Raw genomic sequence first — 26,175 nt, 5'->3', positions numbered from 1 at the left:
AAGCTCATGGAGGCCATGTGTTATGGGGGAAATTTGGACCTGAGTTCTATATTAGGAATTGGTTTACAGACATAATAGATAAATAAAAAACACCAGGATCTTGTACAGTTTTTAAGACCAAAATGAAGAGCCTGACAGCAGCAGTTACAGAGAGAGGGGTGAAATTATTTTCAATACAAAGTGAACTAGAGGCAGAGTTGATGGAGCCGATGGTCACCTCTTATTTGGAACGCAGCGGATAACAGGTTAGCTATGTCCATTTATACTTGTCTAAGAAAATCAAATAATATGACCTTAAATTAACACAATCCACTCTGGTTTGATAGAAAAGTTGAGTCTTTATTTACTTCTGTCCTCGTGTCTGGTGAGTTGTGTTTACTGTACAGTCCCATGATCCTTCACAGCTCTATCTGCGCGTGGGTTTGGGCATGATGAACACTTTGACGGGTTTGCTGAAGGGGATGGTCCCCTCGATGTCTGTCTGTGGGCCCTCGGACTCGGCCCCGCCTGGAGCAGTGCTGCTATACGCCAGCAGGAGGCGCACGGAGATCTGACACGGCTCTGGAGCACAAGAACACAGTGAGACGTATTATCAACATGAACATGGTCAGGTCTGGATCAAAATGACACTCAGAACATACTTAATATTAATCAAACATAATCATAATCAAGAGTTATCAAATGAGTTAGTGCTTTAGAGGAAATTCAAAGCCTTTCAGAATGGAATTTATTAAGTATTAAGAAATCATGAACTAATCTGTCATTCATTTACTAACAACTTCACAAACATAATCCTGTGTTGGAGTTCTCTAGCCTAATTCATAATTAACCTTAACAACTAACCTTAACATTTACCTCGCGGCGTTAGAATTTGTTTGCTTGACAGTAGGCAGGTACTATTTAACCAAATTGGTATATTAAGCTTTTCCCAAATCCTGTAGGAAGAAGGGCAATAACATTTTTCCCCTTGATAAAATTCACCAAACATTCTCTTTGTTCCGGCTTTAAAACCTCGATCTCGGGAATCGTTGCCAACACAGAATATATGGCTCTTCGCTGATTGGCTGGTGCCTGAACTCGCACTTCCGCGTTTTTTGCGAACCGTCTAGTGTATTCTGATTCCTGATCTAGTCGCTTGAGAGAAATGAAATTGAGCGGCGGCACCAGGTGGCACCAGCCTGGCAAGGAGTTCTCAACATCTGACTCAAAATTTACATTTTATTGACAGTTTATATGTCCAGTCTGTTAGAGAAAGTCCATTTCTGTGCTGTACTGCTCTCACTGCCAGCTTGTTATCTTGGCCTACATCACAGGTATAATACTCCCTACAACAGAAGCCAGAATGGACTGCACTGGATTCGAATGGACAACACTATCACTGTGTCCTGAGGGCTCATGTCTCCAGCTGCTGGGTCCTGTACTGATGTAAATGAACTTCTCCTGCGTTACAACTCCAGCCTCGTGCCTCTTCTGTTTAACTCTCAGGCTACTACCATCTATTTTACAACCCAGCTCTCACTGTTAATTCATCCTCTAAAGATAAACAATTTGTATCAATAAAATCTTTAGTTTCATAAGTAAGCAAAAAAAAGAAAAAAAAAGAAAAATAATTGCATTTCATCAAAAGCAGTGGCATAAAAATGGCACCAACACAACACAATCCTGTATTAAATGGATTTTTAGAACATTTGTGTAAAAGTGTGGAGCTGCTCACCTGTCCATGCGCTGTGGGACAGGTACACTTGTGTGATGAGCCGGTGACGGGTGGGGCCGGGCCTCCTGAAGTCTGCAGGTTTGGGGTGGATCAGGTGAGACTGACCGTCAGGATACTGCACCTGTCACAGCAGAACATCTCATTCACATGTGCAGACTCATATGGTAATATCGAAACAAATGTATGTATCTGTTTAATGTCTCTTCTGTTTATGTATATATGTGTCTAGTTACACAACTATCAAAAAAATACAACAAATTACATATTTTTTGTAAAGGTAAAATGACAGTTTGATTTGAAAACATGACATCAGTGAATTTTGGTGGGGGTGTGGCGGTGTGGGGGACAGCAGAGACAGACCTGCACTTTGACCGTGTTCTGTGGGTCCTGCACGTGCTCCAGAGTCGCGTCGATGTCCAGCGCCACCACCAGGCCAGAGGTGAAGCGCAGCGGGTTGTCCGACTCCCCTGTGGGCTCAATGATGGTCGCTGTGGCCTTCTGAATCTGGCACAAGAGAGAGACACTTTTCAAATTAACATACCTACTTCTACTCTGCTCAGACTATCCATTGGTTTTTGTATTTATGGAGGATTGTCATAAGGAGGGCCCAGGAGAGATCGCTAAATTACTCAAACATACATGGATGACATCTAAAACCTCTTCAGACATGTTTTTGATGAGAGAACAACGTTAAAAGCTTAAAAAAAGAAAATAAATTCATAATACCCCTTCTCAAAGCTAAAGTTATTACCTTGCTCTTTACTTAATGCATTCTCACCATAAAACCATGACTGTAAAGAAGCAGACTAACAATTATTAACAATATTTGAAGACTAAAATGAAATTATACACATAACATATTAGGAGTAGGAATTGTTTTATGGAGAAAATTGTGAAATAAGATCATACTGAGAGGGTTAATATAAACAATTTAAGACCAAAATGAGAGAGGGGAGACGTTTTTTTTCGATACAAAGTGAATCTGAGGCAGAGCTGATGGAGCCAGAAGCGTGCCCATGCTCACTTCCTATGAGGAATGTGTGTGTGTGCTACCTGGGGGGGCAGTGTGGGCAGCAGTAGTCCGCTCTGTCTCAGCGTGCTCTGCAGAAGTTTGACCATCTCCACCGGAGCGCAGCTGGACAGACGAGGCCTCAGCTCCAGAACCTTGTCCACAAACGTGTCCTTGAGGTGGGGCAGCTCTGTCATAAAGAGCCTGAGGGAGGGTGGACAAGTGGAGAGGGGTGAGTGTGATCATCTACACATGGTTTGGAGCGAGCAGAGTAAGTGGGGAAAAGTACCTCTGAAAATGCTCTATGTCCTGGAGGAAGCGGTCACAGCTGCTGCTCAGAGAGTCCAGGCTGAGGAGAGAAAGGCAGATAGTATGTGTCTAATAACAGCATGAGTTTAAATATAATCTATAATGGACCTACATGTGAAAGCCTGATTTAAGACAGTCGAACAGGGGAGTGATCAAAAAGAATTACACGACCAGTCAAGTTTGAACACACTTTTTCACTTATGTTTTTTCTTTAATTCCAACATTATTTACACTGAAGACATCAAAATTATAAATGACACAAATGGAATGTAGTAAACAAAAAATAAACTCAAAATAGCTCCAAACTTGTAGATTTCTTTCTTTCTTTTTTTTTTTTTTTTTTTTTCCAAAATAGCCTTTACCCTTTGCTTTGAACCCTGGTTTGCACTTTCAGTATTTCTTGGCCCTGACATTGCACAGCTGTGAGGCTTCATCATGAAGCTCAATGAGAGAAAGCCAAGGGTTTTTCCAGCTCTGGTAATAAAGCAAAGGGTGGATACTATGAGTATTTTAATAGAAAAAAAAATAAAAAATTCAGCTGAGATAATAAACTTTTTTTTTTCCATACATCTTGCTTCATATATTTGATGTCTTCCATTTGCAACTAAAATGTAAAAAGCAGTAGTAAAGGAAAAAAAAAAAAGTAGTAAAAGGAAAGGAAAAAAAACAGTGAATGAAGGGTAAGTCCAAACTCTTGAATGGTCACGTATCACGCAAAGTACACGCACTGAGCACCTGCACGCACTGTGTGTACCTTGAATGTCCCGAGACGTTCCACATGGAGGAGCGCGATTAATGACCAAATTGTTCGCTTTTTACTGAGGGCTGTAAATATTGATTTAACTATTAACTATTCATTGTTTCTAAGTAAACAACTGCAGAGGCTTTCAGCTGAAATATTCTAACAGAATATTTATGTACTGACCCCTGCTGGTGCTAAAGTGAAGTGTCTCCTGTGTGTACTGACCTGTTCCTGGTGCGTGCAGACAAGCAGCAGCTGCAGAGCTCGGGCCTGCAGACGCACATGATGCAGAGCAGCCATCTGTCTGCTCTCCAGACCACTGTACAAGAACTCCAGACGGAACGTTTCCTCCACCATCTACACACGCACATGGGCGAAAAAGACCATGTAACATTTCAGTCTCTACAAGGAGCTCAAGAATCAAAAGAAAGTGATCTTAGACCTGTTGAGCGGCTTGTGTGGCACTGTTGTTCTGTTTGAGACACAAGGGCACAGCCGTCCTCCAGAGCTTCTCCTGCAGAGCCTACAGCAGCACAGACGAAAACCATTATCCAAATGCCCAGAGTGAGACCACTGGACTAGATCAGACTGGACTGTACTAGAGCAGGGCAATGGAGGGCAGTACCTGGCTGAGCAGCAGCTGGCAGTGCAGGTAAGTGGCACAGAAGTCAGCTGCCCCGGCGAGCTCCGTCTGCAGCTCCCCCACACGCTGCAAGTCCCTGGACACACAAACAAAACCTTAAACCCAGTGACTCTAAAAATGTGACACGTGTAGCAGGGCAGCACTGGTGATAAACGGACTGCTGATGAAATGTAGGGGCTTATTTACAAGTGCACGAGTTATAGTTTAGCTTTGGTACAGATCTGATTTAGTCTATGTTTACGTCTAGTTAACTCTTGTTTTGAATGATTACTGTACATAAATTAGGGATTTATAGACCTAGTCTGCATCATCTTTTAAGAAACAAGCTTCATACTGGACCTTCATTTAGACAAAACAAATGGAATGTTGTTAGTTGCTCTTCAGAAGACTACTGTCAAGTTTTGTTTAGATTTAGGTTAGGTTCCCGTCTTGTGCTGTTGTTACCGTATGGTGAGTTTGAGGAGGTCCTGGGCTCCTGCTGCCTCCAGGTTTTGGATGTTCTCCACTCTGAGCAAACTTTGCTGCAGAAACATCTGAGCAGCCTCCACAGATGCAGAGGCAGAGGCTGAGCCCGCCGTCTCCAGACAGTACGGCTGCTTCCTGCCTGGGAGCTGACACACACACACACACACACACACACACACACACACACACACACACAGGTGAAGGAGGATTTAGATTTGATTTTGAATGTCCAAAATCCAACATAATGATCCACTGGGGTCTTAGATTATAACAGTATCGCAGACAAAAGTAATGTGTCTACTTTAAAGAATTAAAAATAAAAAAATGAGTCGGCTCATTTCCTGGTGAAAAATTACAGCGCCCAATGGGAGCTGATTCCTGCCTGTCCCTTTAATGGAAAAATCGCTGTAAACATCGGCCACCTTGGTCCATGGAGATGCTCTTGCCTGGAGAGGTGAGCCGCTCATAGTAAGAATGCATGTTTTTCAAGTTATTTTTCAATGATTAATACAACTGTAAATGAATTAAGTCAATATGTTTAAAGTCCATACTGTGGAACAATCCAGGGAAACCCTCAAGCAGCTCACAGCTCTGCCCATGGACACAGGTGTGCAGCTTACCGTGAGCAGGGGCACCAGGTGTGAGAGGCTGTCACGCAGGTAGGCGTAGTGTCTGAAGGTGTGGTCAGAGAAGAGCGCGGGCATGGTGGGGCAGGTCTGAGCCGCGTTAAATACCAGCACCAGCACAGCTATGTCTGTGTACACAGAAGGATTATAGTTACACACTTTGTGCTCATACAAAGCCAGAGAGGAAGCTGCAGTGGAAATGTTACATACAGTTGGACTTTTTTCAACACTGTTTGCAAATTTACAAGGCCTACAACTCGATGGGAGATTTAAGTGCTTTAACTGACAGCCTTGTGTTTGGAGTTCAATAATGTCTTTCTGAAGCCACTGTGGAAAAAAAATACTAACAGGGGACATTGGAATTTATATCATTTTTACTTTCTAGATAATCATTTCTAACCCTTTACCATATGCTGTAGCAATCAAATTCAAGTTTACCATTTGTTCAGTGTGACTACTGTTAAAGTGCGTGTACTGTGGTACAGTGGATTGTGTTTGCGTACAGGCTGGGTCGTCCATGTCCGGCTCTGGGGTGTCGAAGTACGGGTGGGTGCTGAGCAGCTCGGGCACCAAGGGCAGGACCAGTGTGGGATGGCGCTGGCCCAGAAACTTCAGGCACCTGCCGAAGCAAACGAGAGGGACTGGTGAGAAACAATATCATCTAAACTCCACCAGTGGGCAGCTACAACAGCCAATATCAACTATACAACCTGTTTTATTGTCCAATATATCCAATAATATTGGCTGATAGTTGTAATTGTGATTATATTTAATAATGTTGGGACTAAAAGACTCTTTTATGACAAAGGTCCCCATGATATAAATCCTTTATTATCAGATCAACAACATGGTTTAAAGTAAAATCTGCTTTCAGATTGGTTAAAGTTAGGGTTTAGGGTAATTCATTTGTGTAAGTGTGTGTCTTACTTCCAGACGGAGTTGCGGTCGGTGGGGTACTTGTTGAGGTTCTTGAGGAGCTCCAGCAGAGCCAGCTGGATGCACTCTTTGGTGGACACGTTGGTGTAGCAGAGTAACTCGTGTAGAGCTTCTCTGATGTCCCGGGAGGAGTCCTGTACACAGTGTGAATTATTATTTATTATATTATATGTTTTACATGAAAATACAAAGTGTGATTGTGAGTAATGTGAGCAGTACCTCCAGTACTGCCAGCACTGTGTCCAGCTGGTCCTCCCTCAGGGTGATGTGGGTGGAGATCTCGCGGAGGACGTGGATGGACTGGAGCCGCACCTCCTCGATCTCATCGTTGAACATGTCCACCAGGAAATCCAGACACTTCTCTGCAAAGCTGGGAGAAGAGCGGGCCAGCTGGCACAACGCCTCCACAGCAGCTATACGCACCTCTGGAAAACAGCAGGTCAGCCTTGTGCCTTTCACATGTGTGTGTCAGACCTGTGTGTGTCTCTCACCAAACATCTCATCTTCTAGTCCATGAACAAAGGCCCCACAGGCCCCTGAGGCCATCAGGTTCACTGTGTTAGTGTCCAGCTTCTCTTTGGGGGCGTCGTCTGCCCACTTCCTCCCAGACGAGAACTCTCCAGAAGCAAACAGCTCCTTGGCCCTTTCATGAGCAGTGCGCTTACGCTGTACACACACACGCAAGACAACTGTGTCAATCTAATATGTACAGGACTACTACAGGAGCCAGTGTGCTGCTCAGGGGCCCCTGTACCACAGCTCACAGCAGGACTATTACTGTTCCTGTAACACTACAGGGACCTGTACCACAGATCACAGCAGGACTCACCCTCAGGTCAGACATGAGCTTCTTGTCCAGTGCGTTCTGCTCCAGGAAGTGTGGGCTGACCTGCAGCATGTCCCCCTGGCACAGAGACAGAGCACACATTCTGTTGTGTGTACAAACACATGGAACATACATGTTGTGTATTGTGTGTGACACATGGAGCATCTGACACTGTGGTCATGTCGTACCAGGGTTTTTGCAGCTTGGACCCGCACCATCCACGAGCCATCGCTCACCATGTGACTGATTTTTCCAAAAGCGTCGTCCACCAGGCGGATCTCCTCATTGGAAGATGGAATAGGCACAATACTGAAAGCACAGACCAAGAGAGTGAGCAGTCCCTACGGGACTAAAGATCATTCAGCACAAATAAAGCCTCTATATCAGCAGAGTAAAGGGTCTATTGCCAGTCACCATTAACACATTACAAAACTGGGTTTAGGAGAGAAGCTGAGGCCTGTATGAATGAGAACAGGTGTGTGAGTGTTACCTCTCTGGGTAGAGCTGGCTCAGCACCCACACCATCTGCACAGCAGCAGAGCGCACCTGCTCGTAGTCATCTGACAGCAATCTGCACGCCTAACACACACAAACACACACACATGTAAAACACACGTACATAGTTCTAATCTGTGACACCTGTGGAGCATTATGTTATAATTTGAACTGCAATATCATCACAAGTTCTGTCAGACCATGCTAACAGTGCCCCCTATGGGCTACAGTTCAGAGGAGCAAGCAGTGGAATTTTTTTTTAATCTGAGTCACAATAGCAAAGCAACACTGCTAAATCCTCCATGTATCACTGTTTTAGTCAATTCTGCATAATACATCTCTCATAACACTGCATCATCTGGTTTGATTAATAAGACGTCTTTATATGGATAACGGAGTGTATGGGCTCTGGCTGCAGTACCTGGTCATAGATGTCCTGTTGGATGGTCATGCCTCTGCTGTGGAGTTGCAGCTGGAAAACACACACACATAAGTACAGTGCAATTAAAGGTTTTATATTATGCAAAAAACAAGTTCCAATGACTTTTAAGTCATGTTATAATGTTGTTAACTCATCAGAAACATACCTGGAGTTGTGTTTTGTTTCATTCACACATGTTTGAGTATTGTGTTTCCTGTTTGAGAGAAGAACTTAGCCTAAATATGCAGGGTTTGTGTGTTAAACATGTGTGAATGAAACAAAACACTCCAGGTATGTTTTAATGAGGAAACAACATTATAACACAGATCAGAAAAGAGTATAACATGAGAGAGGTGATGAGACCACACCGGCCCTGCCCACAGCTCCTACCATGGCTTTGAGAGCGGAGGTGCGCACTCGAGGGTCCTGGTCTCCAAAATAGTCACTGATGATGCTCTGGACATCCTTCTGTCCTCCTACAGAACAAGAAAAGACCAAAATACATCTGTCAAAGTCCATAGAAGCACACTGACACTTTGCTTGGCAGTATCCTTCAGAGGACAGGATGTACATTTATGGAAAAATGTTCAGTTGTAAAGTATCTGTTCCATTTCTAAAACTTGAGCAGACATTTCTCTAAAATGTTCTGACTATCTCTGTACTCCTGATGCTGATAAAAAATGATGCTTCTTCAGTATCACCTGTGGCCGAGTCTTTGTCCAGGCTCAAAGCACCGCTGGTCAGACCCACACAGCCCAGCAGCTGCAGACAGTTGTTCCTCACTCCAAAGTAAGTATCCGACAGGTGCTACAGGAGACACGGGACAGGTGAATTAGTGCCGTGTGCAGACGAGAAGGCAGGTGTATGGTCTGAGCTTACCTGACAGGACACCTGGACCAACCTCTGACGCACAGAGGGAGTGTCTGTCAGCTGAGAACCAATCAGCAGCAGGGAGTGGAGCAGCTGAGCCAGGACTTGGTGGGACTCTGGGAAAAACAGCACGAGCTTCTGTTCAGACTCTAAATACCAGACTTTCTTGTTACTCTATACTTAAGTCAAGTCAAATGGTGACATCATATTTGATCACTGTGAAAGAAGCAAAAATTATTCGGTCCTGAGTTTTTAGACTTAGAAGGGTGTGATAAGGTAAGGTATACTTTTTTAGGGTTGTGAGAAATGACAAAGATTTCATATCCTGATTTTCTTCAAGTCAGATCACACTTTTTTAAAAAATCACAATTCACACTTTCTAAGTGATTCTTACTCTCGTTGTTGAGCGTGTTGATGGTGTCCTCCACGATGCAGTCAGGTCTGAACCCCGGGGTTTTAGACAAGTGTCCGATCAGAGACGCGATCTTCAGCCGCACAGAGTTATCTGTCTCCTGAGGCCCAAACAAGCACAGCACATGTTATTACCATGGAAGAGACGGGTGACAAGACTAGAGAGAAAACTAAGGGATAGGGTTAATGCAATAGTGAAATATTACAGGAAATATCAAGTAGAGACATGAAGGCGGTAGACTAAAAAAAAAAAACAGGAAAACATGGCACACTTTTGAAGGTCCTACATTATGCAAAATTGAGTCCTGTGAGCTTAGTTATAATGTTATTATCATCAAAAACAGACCTGGAATTGAGTTTTGTTACATTCACACATGTTTGAGTAACACTTTATTATTACTCTGTCTACATCTCCAAAACTCAAAATGCTCTGCTTCACCTTGTGAGGTCGTCAAGCGATCGTTTTCATGTTAATAGATACCTTTTACCTTTTGTTCAGTAGAGATTGACAATTCCAGAGATCAAAATGATTATAGTGAAAGTGTATGAAGTTTAAAAACATAATAAAGCACTTCCTGTATTACAAAATTACATCACCGAACAGAGCGTTTTCAATTTGAGAGAAGAACACAGCCTAAATTTGCAGGGATTGAGTGTTAAACATATGTGAATGAAACAAAATACAACTCCAGGCATGTGTTTAATGAGGAAATAACATAGATCAGAAAATTGTGTAATATGGGTCCTTTAAACCAAGGCACAAAAGAAAAAGAATATTCCATAATACTTTAATTCAGAGAAACAAAGTGTCCCAGGCTGTACCTTGTAGTAGTGCTCAAGCAGGATGCGGATGACTCCCTCCACGCTCTCTGCCTCCACTGCACGCCGGGCGAACTGCAGCAGATACTGGAGCGCGTCTGTGGAGCTGGTCGCCTTACACAGGTCGATGTGGAGAGCTGCAGATTTACTGGGTTTGGACAGACGCAGCCTCTTCGCCTGGGTCTCCTCATGAGGAATCTGTGACGAGAGGAGAGAGGTACATTCTGAAAATTCTGCAAGAATTATCTAAATCAAAATTACTTTTTAAAATGGTGGCAAGAAGCAAATCCCAAAGAATACAGGATAAAACTGAATTTCCGGTGCAAACAGCTGATAAAGTGATAAAACCAGCTTCTGTAGATTAGGGATGTGCAATTTATCAGACGTAATTGTATAGTATAATTGTCATTTTAATTATTTGTCTTTTAGTCAATGACAAAAATACTGCAATATTGCAAAAATACAGCTAAAATACTGTCAGAGCCTGCCACAAAATTTAAGTCTTACCTAATTTTATCTTAGTAAATTAACTAATTATGGTGGGACACTGCCTTATATTGTGCTTTGATCATATGCTGCATTGTACATAATCATAGTCAGAAGCACTTATTGTTGCATTTTTTAATTTTATTATACTTTTTTATATATTTAAGTCTTAAGATAAGTGTTTCTCGACCCATTTTTATACTGTGGCTTTTAACACAGCATGAGTTGTATGGTCCTGTGTGTTGTTTATTTATTTATTTATTGTTTTTACCTATTTTATTTTTATATTTTTTATTTAGTACTGCCCTTATTCATCATTATTATTCTTTTATCTATTAATTCTATTAGTTCCTTCTGTTTGTAACATAACTCTGCTGACTTTTTAAACTGAAATATTTTATGTGAAGCACTTTCAAAACTGTCTTGTTTATAAAATGTGCTACACAAATAAAGTTGGATTGGATTGTCTAAGTCTACTCTCTAATATTTATCTTTTGAGAGCCTATTTCTGTTCTCTTGCTGTTCTTCAGCTTTGCCTGGCAACACTGAAATTTCCACATCGTGAGACAAATAAAGGTGCTCTTATTTTATATGGCCAGAACTGAAGAATTGACTTGGATGAGCAAAACTTCTTCACTCTAAAATTTTGTCCAGATGACAGAATTTAATTGTTCTTTTGTTTTGGAACTTACGTCGACGACTGAGAAATTACACAAATTTTCACTCACAATGTGCATCATCACCTGTATAGTCATTTATTTCCAGCTACAGCCAGAGTGTAACAAATAAAGTGTTAAATAAACTGGGACACACGCTGGTTGGGATGGTTGGTATAAATAAAACTATGAAAAGACTGTGAAAAAACTGTAACTAATTGTCCATTCATAACTTTCTTAGTGGGTCAGTCATAATCTGAGGAACCTCTAATGATGCATTTCTATTCTTATGGTCATTTTCAGCTCAGTTTTCTGTATTTTAGTCTAAACAAATGAAAATATTATTGTTGGTGTGCATCAAATTGGTCAAAATATGGACTCCTTGGACATTTCTTGTATTAAACTGAGACAAATCACTGGTTTTGGATAAATCTGCTGGGACAGGAGACACAGAACTCAGAACTGGGACTGTCCCAAGTAAATAGGGACATCTGGTCACCGTATTTTAGGAAATTAAAACATGACTGCTTATTTTTTGTTATTAAAACTTAAAACTTGACACTATATCTGTCTGCCAATCAATTAAAATATATAATCTGTTACTCCATCACCCTCATTGTGTCTTTTAAAAATTCTGAATCTAATAACACAGAATAATACGTCTCCACACGACATATTAGTAAAACAAACAGACAAATAAAAAACATTATAACAGATCCAAGGGCCAAAACAAAACAGAGCTAGCGTCGTTAGCATAGTTAGCACATGGTTCGCCGCTACACTGTTTTCGTTTATAAAAGGCCATCAAAGCCTCCCAAACGAAGACAGACGCGTCAAATAAAGTGTTCGCAAACGGATAAGTGTGTTGCTCACCTGCACAACTTTAGTAAACTCCTCATAAACGCGTTTCTTCAGGTGCGCAGCCATCCTCAGTCGGGACAGTACGCGCACATTCAAGTTTGTCCGCGGCCGCTCTCCGTAGTCCGTCTTGATTTCCGCTCTGCTGCCACCTGCTGGTCGAGAAGAGCACTGCAGCGTTGACAATTAAACACTTAAATGTCCTAAATTACGTGAAATTTGCTCCTTTAAGTCATGTTATAATCAGTGTTGGGGAGTAACAGATTACATGTACCGGAGTTACGTAATCAGAGTACAAATTATCAAATCAAATCAAATCAAATTTATTTGTCATTCCAGTATAAAAAATATACAGAAACGAAACAATGTACTCAGGTTTCAACAGCAGCACAGATAACAATAAAAACAAATAGTTATAATAAGAATAAATAGTTATAAAAAGAATAAAATAGTTAAAAATATTATATATCAACCCGCCCCATTTTCTAAAGTGCGTTCCAAGTCAGTGCTGTTTTGTAGTGTTTTTTCTGACAGAATTAATCTGTCTCACGGCATCAGGATAAAAACTGTTCCGTAGTCTCGTGGTCCTGGCCTGTAGGTGGCGCAATCTTCTGCCTGATGGGAGAGCTGTAAAAAGTTCATGTGCTGGATGGGTGGAGTCTTCCATGATGCTGTGGGCTTTTGTCCTGCACCTGCTGATGTAAATATCTTCAATGCGATTGCAATGCATGCAATTATGAGTAACTGTATTCAGTTACAGTTACTGTTTCAGTGAGTGGTAATTGGATTACAGTTACTTTGTTGGAATAAATGGATTACAGGGTGGTAATTTTCAGTTTTCACATTTTGGGATAAACCAGGACTAAAACCAGGACTAAAACCAGAACTAAACCAGAACTACACCTGGACTTAACTAGAACTAAACCATGACTAAACCAGGACTAAACTAGAACTAAAACCAGGACTAAAACCAGAATTAAACCAGGACTAAACTAGAACTAAAACCAGGACTAAAACCAGACTAAACCAGGACTAAACTAGAACTAAAACCAGGACTAAAACCAGGACTAAACCAGGACTAAACTAGAACTAAACCAGGAGGACTAAACCAGAACTAAACTAGAACTAAACCAGGACTAAACTAGAACTAAAACCAGGACTAAAACCAGGACTAAACCAGGACTAAACTAGAACTAAATCCAGGACTAAAATCAGGACTAAACTAGAACTAAAACCAGGACTAAACTAGAACTAAATCCAGGACTAAACTAGAACTAAACCAGGACTAAACCAGGACTAAAACTAGAACTAAAACCAGGACTAAAACCAGGACTAAACCAGGACTAAACCAGGACTAAAACCAGGACTAAACCAGGACTAAACTAGAACTAAATCCAGGACTAAAACCAGGACTAAACTAGAACTAAAACCAGGACTAAACTAGAACTAAAGCCAGGACTAAAACCAGGACTAAACTAGAACTAAATCCAGGACTAAACTAGAACTAAACCAGGACTAAACTAGAACTAAACCAGGACTAAACCAGGACTAAACTAGAACATAATTTCAGGCAGCAGTGATCTCTTATAAAAATCATTTCTCTATCAATAATATTTTTTAATATGTTTAAGTAAAGTCTGGACTTTTTAGTTTCTTTTAGCAGATAAAACAAAACTTCTTATGATCAGATCCTCGTCTTTGCTTCTCTACAAACTAAAGTCTGTTCATGGAGACTTGGGCTCAACAGACAATTTGAAGAAAACAAACAAGAATTTTCAGGATGTGGTTGTTACATTCATGTAGTTTTAAAAAACATGACAATATCAAGTAATCCAAAGTATTCAGATTACGTTACTCACCTAAAGTAATTTAATGGATTCCGTTACAAACTACATTTTGGAGTATGTAATATGTAATCTGTAGGGGAATACATTTTAAAAGTCACCTTCCCAACACTGGTTATAATGTTGTTAACTCAAAATGTGTTTTAAATGAAGTGAAGTATCTGGGAGTCACCCTGGACCCACAACTATCATTCAAACAACACATCAAAAGAACAGTGAATAAAATCAAATATCATTTATCAAATTTTCGCCATATAAGAAATAATCTAACGACCAACTCAGCATTTACGTATTTAAATTCAATGATTTTGCCACACCTAAATTATTGCATTACTACTTGGACTCTGACAAACAAAAGTACTCTTAAATTAGCTGAAACTATATATAAAAAATCACTTAAAGTATTAGACAAAAAGCCCACAAATTATCACTGTTGCAGAAAACTTGACAAATACAAATTCCTAAATTGGGACAACACAATCAAATATGCAGATTTAATTCTGGTTTACAAAGTTTTTAATCATCTTGCTCCACCTCCTCTAAAGGAGTTTGTGAAAAGAAATTCAAATCGCACAACAAGAGCAGCTCTAGAGGCGACGCTCTGTGCCGTTTAGGAAAAGTACCTTTGGACAAACTCTCTTTTGCTTATCGAGCAGCTCAAACATGAACACAGAGCTGCTCATGTACGAGAACTTTCAACACTGGCAGCATTTTCTAAAGCTTTAAAACAGTGGTTATTCAATGGTCAAATATGTCACCATGTTTAACCAATTTATCTTTTCTTTTATTTTGAGGGGTTGTTGGTTTAACTCTTGACTTAATTCTTAAACTTCTGACTTTGAACTTCAAATGAACTGTTTGAAACTAACTGTGTGTATAGTGAGTGTGTGTTGTGTTGTGTACTTTTGTGTGATTGTTGCTGTACTTTTCCTTCTTTTCCTCGTCCTATAGATGATTTTACATCAACCTGCCGAGGGACTGAAGATGGAAATTAGCCACGTTGGCTATAATCTTTGCATATTTACATTTTTAATGTTCATTAATACAAATACAAATAAATAAAATAAGAAAAAATAAGAAATAAATGGGAAAGAACTCAGTCTAAATATGCAGGGTTTGTGTGTTAAACATGTGTGAATGAATGAAACAAAACAAAACACAACTCCAGGTCTGTTTTTGATGAAGAACATTATAACAGATCAGAAATGTAAAAAGTCTTGTCTCTATTTATGGTTTGATTTACAAAACAATTTGAACTCCCCAAAAGCTACGTTTTAGAAGGGGCTCAAGACACAATAAACAGAGAAAAGCTCCAATTAGAATTTGTCCTGTTCTGCTCACTTCCTTTCATTTGCTATTATACATTGTCTGTGCCCATTTATTTTTTAACATATTATAGACTGAATTTTATTAAATACTGGATCTACAAACTTGCCATATTGAACATACGGCTTTCACCTGAGAATCAGAGCTTTCACATCGACACCATGGCACCACTTTATAAAGCTAATGTGGAAAAAGTAGAAGAACTAAATAGATAAAAGATAAAGATATTGAACTAAATAAACATATAAACAGTGTTGGGAGGATTACTTTTAAAATGTATTCCCCTACAGATTACATACCCCAAAATGTAGTTTGTAACATAATCCACGTAATTACTTAAAGTGAATAACGTAATCTGAATACTGTGGATTACTTGATTTGCTGTAGAGAAGCAAAGACTAAGATATCGTAACATAAGAAGATAAAAAGCCCAAACTTTACTCAACCAAATTAAAAAATATTATTGATAGAAGACGAGGAGACACGTCTGCACAGCATGATTTAGTCCTGGTTTTAGTCCTGGTTTAGACCTGGTTTTTAGACCTGGTTTAGATCTGGTTTAGATCTAGTTTAGACCTGATTTTAGTCCTGGTTTAGTCATGTTTCAGTCCTGGTTTAGATCTAGTTTAGACCTGGTTTTAGTCCTGGTTTAGGTCTAGTTTAGACCTGGTTTAGTTTCCGGCAATGAGTGGAATTACCAAAAAAAAAACAGGAAAAACGAACGTGTAATCCATTTACTTCAACAAAGTAATGTACTGTACTGTAATCCAATTACCACTCACTGAAACAGTAACTGTAACTGAATACAGTTACTCATCATTTGTACTCTGATTACGTAACTCCGGAACATGTTACTCCCCAACACTGCATATAAATAATATATATTTATATGAACCATGAACCTGCAACCTCATTTAAACAGCAAATTCCTGACCTGTCCTTCTGTTTTATACTGCACTTTCCACCTTCAGAGTGTTCAAAGTGCCATACGCATAGTACGGGCAAGGTGGGTTAAGTGTCTTGCCCAAGAACTTGACAGTATTCATTTGTGAGAGCTGGAATCACATCACCAAACTGCAGTTGTTTATGTTGAGGGATTCAAACCACCAACTGATACTGAGCCCACATTACTGTACTTAAGATTTTAATTTTCCATCTGCACCTGTTGCACTACTGTAGGTGTTCATGGGGATCAATTTCAGATGACTTAATAAAATATCCAGCATAGGGTTGCTTCTCTCCGTAATTTCATCTTCCATGTAGGGCTACCTCCATAACAAGAGTTTAATTAAAAAAGTTAAATTCTGATTATAATCTAATTCTATTGTAATATTCAAAAAGGATTCTAGACTCCAACAGCCTCCGTGTGCTTCACTGTACAGGAGTCGAGACGTACCTTCCTATAAAATCAAATTAATGCTTTGTTTCCTTATATAAAGCCACATATACTTTAGGACAGAAAAAGTGACAACCAAAAAGGATTTTCCAGATATTTTATTTTTGTACACAAAAAACAGCCGGTCCTGGATCCATGTGATGAAGCCTGCACCTGAAAAAAACAACAACACACAAATGAGTTTAGAAATTGCTTTGTAAAAATTCAAGTCAATTCAGGATCTTCTCTAGAACACAATTTCTGTACATAGACTACAGAACTCATGTCCCCCGTTCGTGTTTGAGCCCTCCTCAGACAAATGCCTCGGGTTCTTCAGGCCGGGCCCCGATCTGCAGAGGGGAGCCACAGAACGTGACCCCCGCACGCAGAGGCAGGGGCCCCTCCGACTCGTCATCGTATCATCACCAGAGGGACACAAGACACACGCTTCACTACTCAAACTTTGGCCAGGTCTCGATTCCCTTTCCTCAATCAAATGTCTTATACAAAGTGGTGTCCCAAAGAAAACCACAGAACGAAGGAGTAAACATGAGGGAGGCTTCAGGAGCACACATCAGATAAAATAAAACTATTGGTCTCAATGAGGAGTTTCTATCTTCTTTTTACACTGATTGGGACTTCCTCACCCCATTTCCTTCAGAATCAAGGAAGCGACCAAAGAAATGAGTTTATTTTTAATCAAATTTAGTGGTTTCGGTCAATTGCATAAGACACCACACCGAGTCTAGTCTATTCTCCCCCTGGTCTTTATGCGGTTGCTCCCATTTCTTCATTTCCCCATCACGATTTATCTGCACCGCCCATCCAAACCTCAAACCTCATCCCCGGCACGTACCTTTTATGCGGTTGGGACAGGGGCCTGGGGCATGACGGGCACCTCAGGCTTGGCCCCCTTCTGTTCGGACATGGGGGTGGTGGGCAGCATCTCCTCCTTGGGCTCCACGATGCTGACGTGATCGGGCAGGGGCTTCTTGGGGCCGATTTTACCGCTGGGATCCCAGGGCAGCATGATCTTCACCTTGATACCCAGGACACCTGAAGAGGGCACATGGGCACATCAGGGTTTGTAGAGAGTGTTTGTGTGTGCCATTTTGTTCAATATTCAAGATGGAATAATACAGATTGAGGTTCAGTATTTGTATATTTATATGTTTAACAGGTGGACTGGAGAGCAGAGGACACAATAACCATGCAACCAACTTGAGATCCCCAATGCAAAAATGAACTTACAATTTTAAGTGGCAAACATGTTAAATGAAGTTCAATATTGTTTGTTTTAAAGGTTTGTTGCGCCATCTGACCCAATTTCAGCTTCAAGATAGTGCTGAAAGTTTATAGATTAAACATTCTCTAAAGGGCCTATATTACTCTTTCCTGATCTTACGCTTCATCAAAACTTACCTGGAGTCATGTTTACTTCATTCACATGTTTTTGGGTGATCTGATTCCTGGAATTGTCAATTTACTGAATTAAAAATTAGAAGGAGCTGTTAACACCTTGTAAAGTCATGAAGTGTAGTAAACTTGAACACCGAGCTTCATGGCATCACAAGGCTGAACAGAGCATGTTGAGCTTTGCAGACCAGAAACTAATAAACCAAACATGTTATTTCTGCATAATGACAGATAAGCACTCCAAAGGTGTTAATAAAAAAAAGTGTGAACCACGTTATTTTGTAAAACAATTGGGGTAGGACTCCATATGTTTTTTTTAAACTTCATCCTACTCCTTTTGAGCACCAGGTCCCAAATACGTTCATGTACATATCACTATTTCTGTTATTGCTTTTGAATTTTGTTGTATCTGGCTCAAACAAATGAAATGAAACGTGTTGAATGAGACAAAATACAACTTCAGGTGAGTTTTTGGAGGAGGCAACATTCTAACATGGATTAAAACTCACAAGAGTCAATTCTGTGCAATATATGACGTTTAAAAATATATTGTAACCCTCACTTTGGGAACCACAGCTGTAGAGGGTCAAAAAGAACCGACTCACACGTAGATATTGTTTAATTTGACTATTACTAGAGCACATTTTGAAAAGCGTAACAGGGAATATCTGCTTTAGGTTATGTTACTGGGATACAACAGTTTCGACATTTTCGTTTCTCATGGGAGTTTTGAAATATTGCACTTATTGTAGCAGCCCCAAGTCACACATACCCAATTTCTTTTTCTGTCAATGAAATATTAATGAATATCCTGAACCCACTTGTGATGAATCAATTCTGAGCACACAGAAGGAGGGAGAAAGGAAAGGAAAATGGAAGGAAGGAAAGAGGAAGTGTTTCTACCTTGGCGCAGCAGGACGTGGCGCACAGCTGTATCCACGTAGTAGTTGACGGGGTCTCCACTGTGGATCATCAGGCCGTCCACGAACTTCATGGACTTGGCTCTCTGTCCTCGCAGCTTTCCGGACACCACCACCTCGCAGCCCTTGGCCCCGCTCTCCATGATGAACCGGAGCACGCCGTAGCACGCCCTGCACGCAACGCCACGCTCGTCAGACGACAGAAACGTACACAACCACTCCTAACAAGTGCTAAATAAGACGGTTTTCAAAGTACACATGAGAAATTGTGGCATGTTTGAGTCTGCATTAACTAAAATAAAGGAAACTAAACATCACATTATTGTACTCAGGGTTTAAAAAAAAAAAAATCTGATATTAGTCAACACAAAAACTAGTATCGAAAACATTTGAGCAGGTATCAACACTTAAAAAATAAAGTCACATTCACAGGACAGAAATGAACCTTTCCTGAATGTCTTTAGAATAATCTTGAGCTGTATCACAAGACCACAGACTAGTATAGGCCCATGGACCACTACAGAACCCACATGGACCACTGTGGAATTATACATTAATAGTTCAGGTCCAAGTCCAAAGTCCCCATCGGCCAAATTCACAACTCTGTCATCCATCAGACTTCTTCTATACAGATATAATGGCATCACATGACCTGTCCTGATAGACCAGAGCTAATCAAATCGTGAAGGACACAGATTCTGAGCCCTATTACCGTATTTTCCGCACTATAAGGCGCACTGTCATAGAATGGTCTATTTATTTATTTTTTTTTTAAAACTTTTTTCACAAATAAACTGCACCAGATTTTAAAAGGAAACAACAGTTGGATGGGTCAGTGGGACTTTGTGGCGTTCACTGTGACTCTGGGCTTTGTTCAGTTGTGGCGTGTAGGGAGGGCGCTGTCTGGGACCGCTGGATTGTCGGCGTGTTCGCGGTGACTCAGTTGTGTCTAGAAGTGGCACATTGCACTCGCTTTCTCGGTTCGTTCCTCATCGGCGTGGAGTGATGAGTGGTGGCTTTGGGTGTTTTTCGCTGTGCGGTCGCTGTCTGCTCCATGTGTGTTTGCGTGCGCTGTGGTTTTGTAGTTTACTGAAGTCGTGCTGGGACACCTGAGTGGATTCGTGTATGGGGCGCTCTGGATTGCGGGTCGCAGTCGTTTTTTTGATGAGGCTGGAGTCTTAAGAGCGCGTCCTATAGCCCGGAAAATACGGTAACTGTATTGCGGATTTAGAATAGTTTGGATAACTCTTAGGTCTTGGCAACAATATGTTTAAGTACAATTTAAGCTATGCAAATTGTTTTACTCGATTACAAATGTACAATACTCTTTCCGCCACTAAAATGAACTACTACCTTTTCAGAAATATTCTAAAGTACCCTCCTCAGACAAATGCCTCGGGGTCTTCATACATGGGCCCCGATCTGCAGAGGGGCCACAGAACGTGACCCCACACACAGAGGCAAGGGGCCCCTCCGACTCGTCATCGTATCATCACCAGAGGGACACAAGTGCGTTTTACATTTAAGTTATCACATTTACATTTGAGATTTTATTCAAACTCTACTTTGACAGTTAAATACGTGACAAAAGGTATTTAATTGCATTATTTTCCTGAGAAACATGGTGTTAACAGGGCCAAACCCAGATATAATTAGACTTGAAAGGGAATTATCTGATTTTTGTTATATCAAAAATTATCAGGGTTCCCACTCTCTTTCACTGACAATTTCAAAACTTTTCCATGACCTAAAGTGAATTTCCCATGACTTTACGTGTGTAGAATTGATCAGACTTTTAGGGCTAAATATGAAACGTGAACCCTTTCCACTCAAATTATGATTAGGGATTATAGTTTAACATTCAAAATACTGTCAGTGCATTTATTTATTGTCATCTCTTTTAAACGAAAGGCGCATATGTTCGGAAATAATAATAATAATGATAGCCTAATGAGAACTTAGAACATTGTAGTTGCATGAAAGATTAAAATTCCTTCACTTTTCCAGGATTTCCATGACCGTGTGAACCCTGAATTTGTGCATTTTAGACGGAATTTTCAGTGTTTTTGGGGGACTCTGCTCACTAAGTCAGTGCTCATATGTACTGTAATTTACTTTTTTCAGAAACTGCCACTTGACAGTCATCATGGTCACTTGAACCGCCCACAGCCCCGTGAACACTCGTCCCTGGGCCTTACCTCCTGACAGCCAGACCTCCGAGCAGCTTGTAGCGCAGGGACTCGGCCTGGGCGATGGCACAGAGCCCTCGGGTGGCCACTTTCTCTGCATACAGCTGGAAGACAAGCACACAACATCAGGACCACAGCAGAAGACGGAAAAATAAAGGATAAAATTGACCAATGCTTAAATTGCGACATCATTTAATGTTTCACACACTACAATTTATGAAGTACAGTCTCAAAGAACAAGATGAGACTATGAAAAATGTATCTTTCCAAACGTGGTTATAAACTTCTGAAGCTTATGGTGATCTTAACGTAGACGACAGGGGGGCCTTGGGATATTTTCACACTGATAACGAAGTCCTCGGGCTCAAAAAGTGCAAATCCCTGATCTAAATTAAGCCAATACCGACCAAACCCGACTACAGTAACGCTCCACAAACATCTGAGCAAAGTACGGAGCCTCTCAGACAAATGCCTCGATGGTCTTCAGGGCAGGGGGCCTCAGAGCTGCTCACGGTCCAGACCGAACCGCAGAACGCAAGCTCAGAACGGAGAGTGAGCAGTGAGAGCGCCCCCTTCTGACTCGTCATCGAATCATCACCGAGGCAACAAGCCGAAAAAGTACATTTATCGATCAGCGCGGGTTAGACAAACTGTAGGGCTGCATGATATGGAAAAATATTAAGTGTTTCTCAGACAAGAGATTAAATTTGCAAGTTTTGTTTTAATAGGATTCTCTTCAAACTTCACATCACATTTTTAAAAACAAGTCCAGAAGAATTGACCAAAAGCCTGAAATAAAAAATGTCAAACTAAATCAGAACACGTTTGTACAGATCTAAACTACAGGGTTAGCAGTTATTAATGCAGATTGTTGTTTGTGGAGGAAATAATGTTCAAAAACTGCATTATGTCCATTCAAATTTTGATTTAATTCGAGTTACAGTCCTTGTAAATGGGCAAAAACATCACAGCCTGCAGCAGCTGGTTAATGACAACTGTAATTTGAGTTCAGCCAGTTATCAATTTGCAAAGGGTACAATTTAAAATGAAACATGTATTTTAATCAGGGCAAAAAAGAAAAAAGACATTAAACCAAAAACATTAATTTTGTCTTATGTACATTAACTTCTAAGGTTCTTCAACACAGAAGGAGATGTATTTATCATCTTCAGAACTGATTAAGATGTCTTGCAGTCGAAACATGCCAATAAAGTAAATACACGTCCTACTGAATTAATTTTTGAAAGGACCAAAGAACTTAAAGACATGCTGTAGCTTAGATCCCAACAAACATGATCCGAAATGCCTGGGATTCTTGGATTAGGTTTGTAGGTCAGATTTCACTTCGCTTCAATGTTAATGCTCCTGAAAATAAATCTCCAATCTAAACACTATCAGTACCTGTGAAGAAAACGATTGATCTGTTTTCCAAAATCATGTAGCCCAACCGAGGTTTAGATCTAGAGCGAGTCCCCCACAAGTGAGTATGGTTGCTATGCCTGCTGCTTCACTCAACAAATATGAAGTGTAAAATGTATAAGGCTACGTTCAGGCTGCAGGGCTTAATGCTCAATTTTGATTTTTTTGTGAAATCCGATGTTTTCGCGAGGTCGTTCACATTTCCAATTAAATGCGACTTGTGTGTGACTCCAGTGTGAACATTAAACGGCCCACATGTGCACTGGAGACACGACGACGTCAACCGCAGCGAAGCATGCTGTGTTTACGGAAGTTGTCCAAACATGGACGCAAGCATTGAGCACCTGGAGATTTTAAAGTTCCTCTTGTACCGGAGTCAGAACATGAACAACTTGCTTGTTCTAAGACTAAGAAGGACAAGGTTTTTAGCCGTGGAACGTGTGGTTGTGGAGACGTAGCCAAGAGTGGTGAGTGGCGATGTGCTTTCTTTCAGTGACACGGAGTTCATTAACAATTTTCGCCAACTTCAGCGCAGAATAGTGATGTTTGTGGCTTGTTGATAACGTGTAGGTCGGATGAATGCGCTTTAGCCATTTAGACTGAAGTTGCACGTCAAAAGATCAGATATGTATTGGTTTTAGAAGTGTCGTGGGTCGCATTTGAAAAATTTGGATCCATGTCGTTCAGACTGTCATTAAAAGATCAGATACAGGTCACATAGGGGCCCAAAAAAAAAAAAAAAAAAATCGAATTTGGGTCACCTCAGACTGCAGTCTGAACGTAGCCTAAGACAGTTTACATGTTTAAAGATGAAACTCACCTCCACACTGCCCTCCGGGAAGCCAAACCTCTTCTGGACCACTGCTGTCAGCTCACGGATTCTGCGTCCCTTCTCCCCAAGAACATTCTGGGTCCTGGGTTCAAAACAGATTTACAGTCAGACAATTAACACCACACTGTACAATAGAGCTGCTAAAACACCTGTGAGAATCCCCTCAGCCCCACACATGTGCATCACTGCGCTCGTGAGCTCACCTCGTGGCCAGGATGATGATCTCGGTTCTGGTTGGAGTCACCCGCACCTCGACCCCAGAGTAGCCGTCCTCCGCGAGCTCCCGGGTCAGGAACTCGTTCAGCTCGGCCTTGAAGATACCGTCCGAGACGAACTGCACAGAACCACAGGACACTTGAGTATGACACAAATCACTCTGAGCAGCGCAAATGTCCAAATGTCAACAGCAAGAACTACGGCACCGTACGGATCCGGGGTTAGCATGAAGCTAAGCTAATATAATGTCACGTTGTGTTTAAGTTTAATGTAAAAGCTTTGGCGCAGATGAATGTGAGTCTATTCTGTCGCACGGTGGACATTTATCGGGCACGTTGGAGCTCGGTGCGGCCCGACAGCCCCGGCCCCGGCTCTGAACCATGAGCCGAGCCCCAGGATCCGCACCAATCCTGCCCGGGAGAGCGACGCCGCGCCCCGGGGACCCTCCAGCGCACAGCGGGCACACGCCTCACATGTGCCCGGGTGTTATTTATGTCGCATCGGGGCTCTGTGACTAAAGATTAAGAGAAATATGTCTAACCTTCCTCTTCTTTGAAATCTGCACCGCCATCTTCCTTAGGGCCGCGGACAGGAAAGGACCCGATGTGGATGCGGAAATGAATTTATACCAAAAACGAAGCATCCGGTGACGTCACGCAGCTCCGGTTTTAATAGTTTTTTTATTTTTATTTTTTTATTATTATTACAAAAAATATAACAACAAGACAAAAAACAACAAATGTATAAACGTATATATATAGTATAAAGTGCAGATTGGATTTTTGTTGCAGTTACCGTTATGGCAGGAGTGAGGGGTGGAAAATATACATGTACATTCATACACATAAACACACATTAACATACATAAACATACATTAACATACATACATATGTCTTTTCCCCCCCCTACAATATGGGGGTGGTTTGCAAATTATCATACAGGGGAGCAGAAGGAATGAAACCAAAACTAAAACTAAATAAATAAAAAATAAAAAAAAAAAAAAACAAACAAAAAACAAAACAAAATAAAATAATAATAATAATAATAATAATAATAATAATAATAATAATAATAATAATGTCATAAATTAAATGAAGCTATACTATACTTTTTATAGATATTGTAAGTTTTAACTGCTTTTTTGTTTTGGACCTGTTTTATCGTTTGAAAATATTGTTGGATTTCGATATTATATTGATGAGTATTTGGTTTATTTTGAGCGAGTTTGTTTTGTGTATATAATATTTTGCCAGCATAATGAGAGTCTGGGGTTTAATAGTTTTACACATTTTGCTGTAATTAAAAAAAAAAAAATAAAAACACGCTCATTAACACGCTGGGTACATATACATAAAGATGGTTTGGTCTCTGTTGTCATGTTGTATATTTAAATGGAGAGGATGATTTTATTTTCCAATGTGTTCAAATGTCACGCAATATCTGGATATTTATTTCAGGAGACGTGTCTTTACCTTTGAAAATATTACATAAATAAATCACGTGTGGATTTTATACTTGCTCATTTGTAGATATAAAGTAGCTTTACGTTCATTTCTCTGTTTCTTCTTGTTGCAATGGTTGTGTCAGGCCACAAGATGGTGCAATTTCTTTTTGGAACGACACAATCTTAATTTATGTTATTTAAGCGACACTTCTTGTTCGTGTTGTGATATTAATATATTTTTAAGACGAATATGTTCATGTGTGAACTCTGCACACCTGACTAAACAACAGGTGTGCTGGAAAGAACTTAGCTGAACATGTTTTTTAAGAGACATAAGCCTTTACTTTCTATTACATTAGTCTGTTAAAAATACGCTTATTAAACTGCAAACTGTATCGATATTAACAGCCCAATTAACTGAACAGAAACCCACTTTTAATGCACCTGAGTGATGTGGTGTTGAGGTCTTAAACGCCCTCAAGTGGTTAGATTATGTAGTTGCAATGTCATAAGCCAAAACTGTGCACTAAGTAAGTGGACAATATTACAAAACGTGTGTAATTATTTTATAAAATTAGTTTTGTCCTGTAAGATTAAAATGGAAAAGTTTGACCTAAATGATGCTTGAAGAGAAAATCATTTACATAGAATAACAAAAGACAGAGTGGACAATCTTTTGTAGAACTATTACTGGCTCAGTTGCGATACTCCCAGCTCATTTATAGGAAGATAAATCTCCTCTGTGATCAGGACTTCACCCATTTCCTGCAGAACAAAGTAAAGCTGCTCATCTCCTCTGTTCCCTGCTCCTTTTCTGTGTTTCTCTCTCCTTTGCTCCTCCTTACTCTACTCCTCTCACTTTTCCTTACTTGATAATTTCCTGCAGAATCAAGGAGAGGGATGAAGG

The 26,175-nt window shown here is 40.5% G+C and overlaps 2 protein-coding genes and 1 non-coding gene across 3 annotated transcripts; all 3 read right to left on the bottom strand.

The window, feature by feature from the left end:
* Positions 1–98: 98 nt before the first annotated feature.
* ints4 (integrator complex subunit 4) lies at positions 99–12,431 on the bottom strand. The gene is given in 25 exon segments (XM_020925803.2): positions 99–561; positions 1,715–1,835; positions 2,075–2,218; positions 2,768–2,927; positions 3,013–3,072; positions 4,000–4,022; positions 4,024–4,131; positions 4,217–4,297; positions 4,400–4,493; positions 4,862–5,028; positions 5,503–5,636; positions 6,012–6,127; positions 6,436–6,578; positions 6,664–6,869; positions 6,936–7,110; positions 7,274–7,348; positions 7,459–7,579; positions 7,761–7,849; positions 8,187–8,237; positions 8,577–8,662; positions 8,888–8,993; positions 9,066–9,172; positions 9,451–9,568; positions 10,290–10,484; positions 12,302–12,431. Coding segments are annotated over 25 exon segments (2,889 nt in total). The 5' UTR covers positions 12,356–12,431; the 3' UTR covers positions 99–406.
* A 4,501-nt stretch (positions 12,432–16,932) lies between these two features.
* On the bottom strand, positions 16,933–24,452 carry rps3 (ribosomal protein S3). Its single transcript, XM_055147820.1, has 7 exons — positions 24,365–24,452; positions 23,811–23,941; positions 23,596–23,689; positions 21,366–21,460; positions 19,151–19,338; positions 17,688–17,887; positions 16,933–17,005 (listed from the first exon to the last, which is right to left on the bottom strand). The coding sequence occupies exons 1-6, from the start codon at positions 24,392–24,394 to the stop codon at positions 17,691–17,693; spliced, it is 735 nt and encodes a 244-aa protein (XP_055003795.1). The 5' UTR covers positions 24,395–24,452; the 3' UTR covers positions 16,933–17,005; positions 17,688–17,690.
* On the bottom strand, positions 21,812–21,959 carry LOC129407326 (small nucleolar RNA SNORD15). Its single transcript, XR_008631502.1, has one exon. It is a non-coding gene; the product is annotated as a small nucleolar RNA SNORD15 (small nucleolar RNA).
* Positions 24,453–26,175: the final 1,723 nt, after the last annotated feature.

Source organism: Boleophthalmus pectinirostris, unplaced genomic scaffold, assembly GCF_026225935.1.
Source record: "Boleophthalmus pectinirostris isolate CB_2022bp ecotype Guang Dong unplaced genomic scaffold, ASM2622593v1 HiC_scaffold_9, whole genome shotgun sequence".
Classification (NCBI taxonomy): Eukaryota; Metazoa; Chordata; class Actinopteri; order Gobiiformes; family Gobiidae; genus Boleophthalmus; species Boleophthalmus pectinirostris.
Note: the sequence above shows the minus strand (reverse complement) of the source record. Positions and strands in the feature narration are given on the sequence as shown.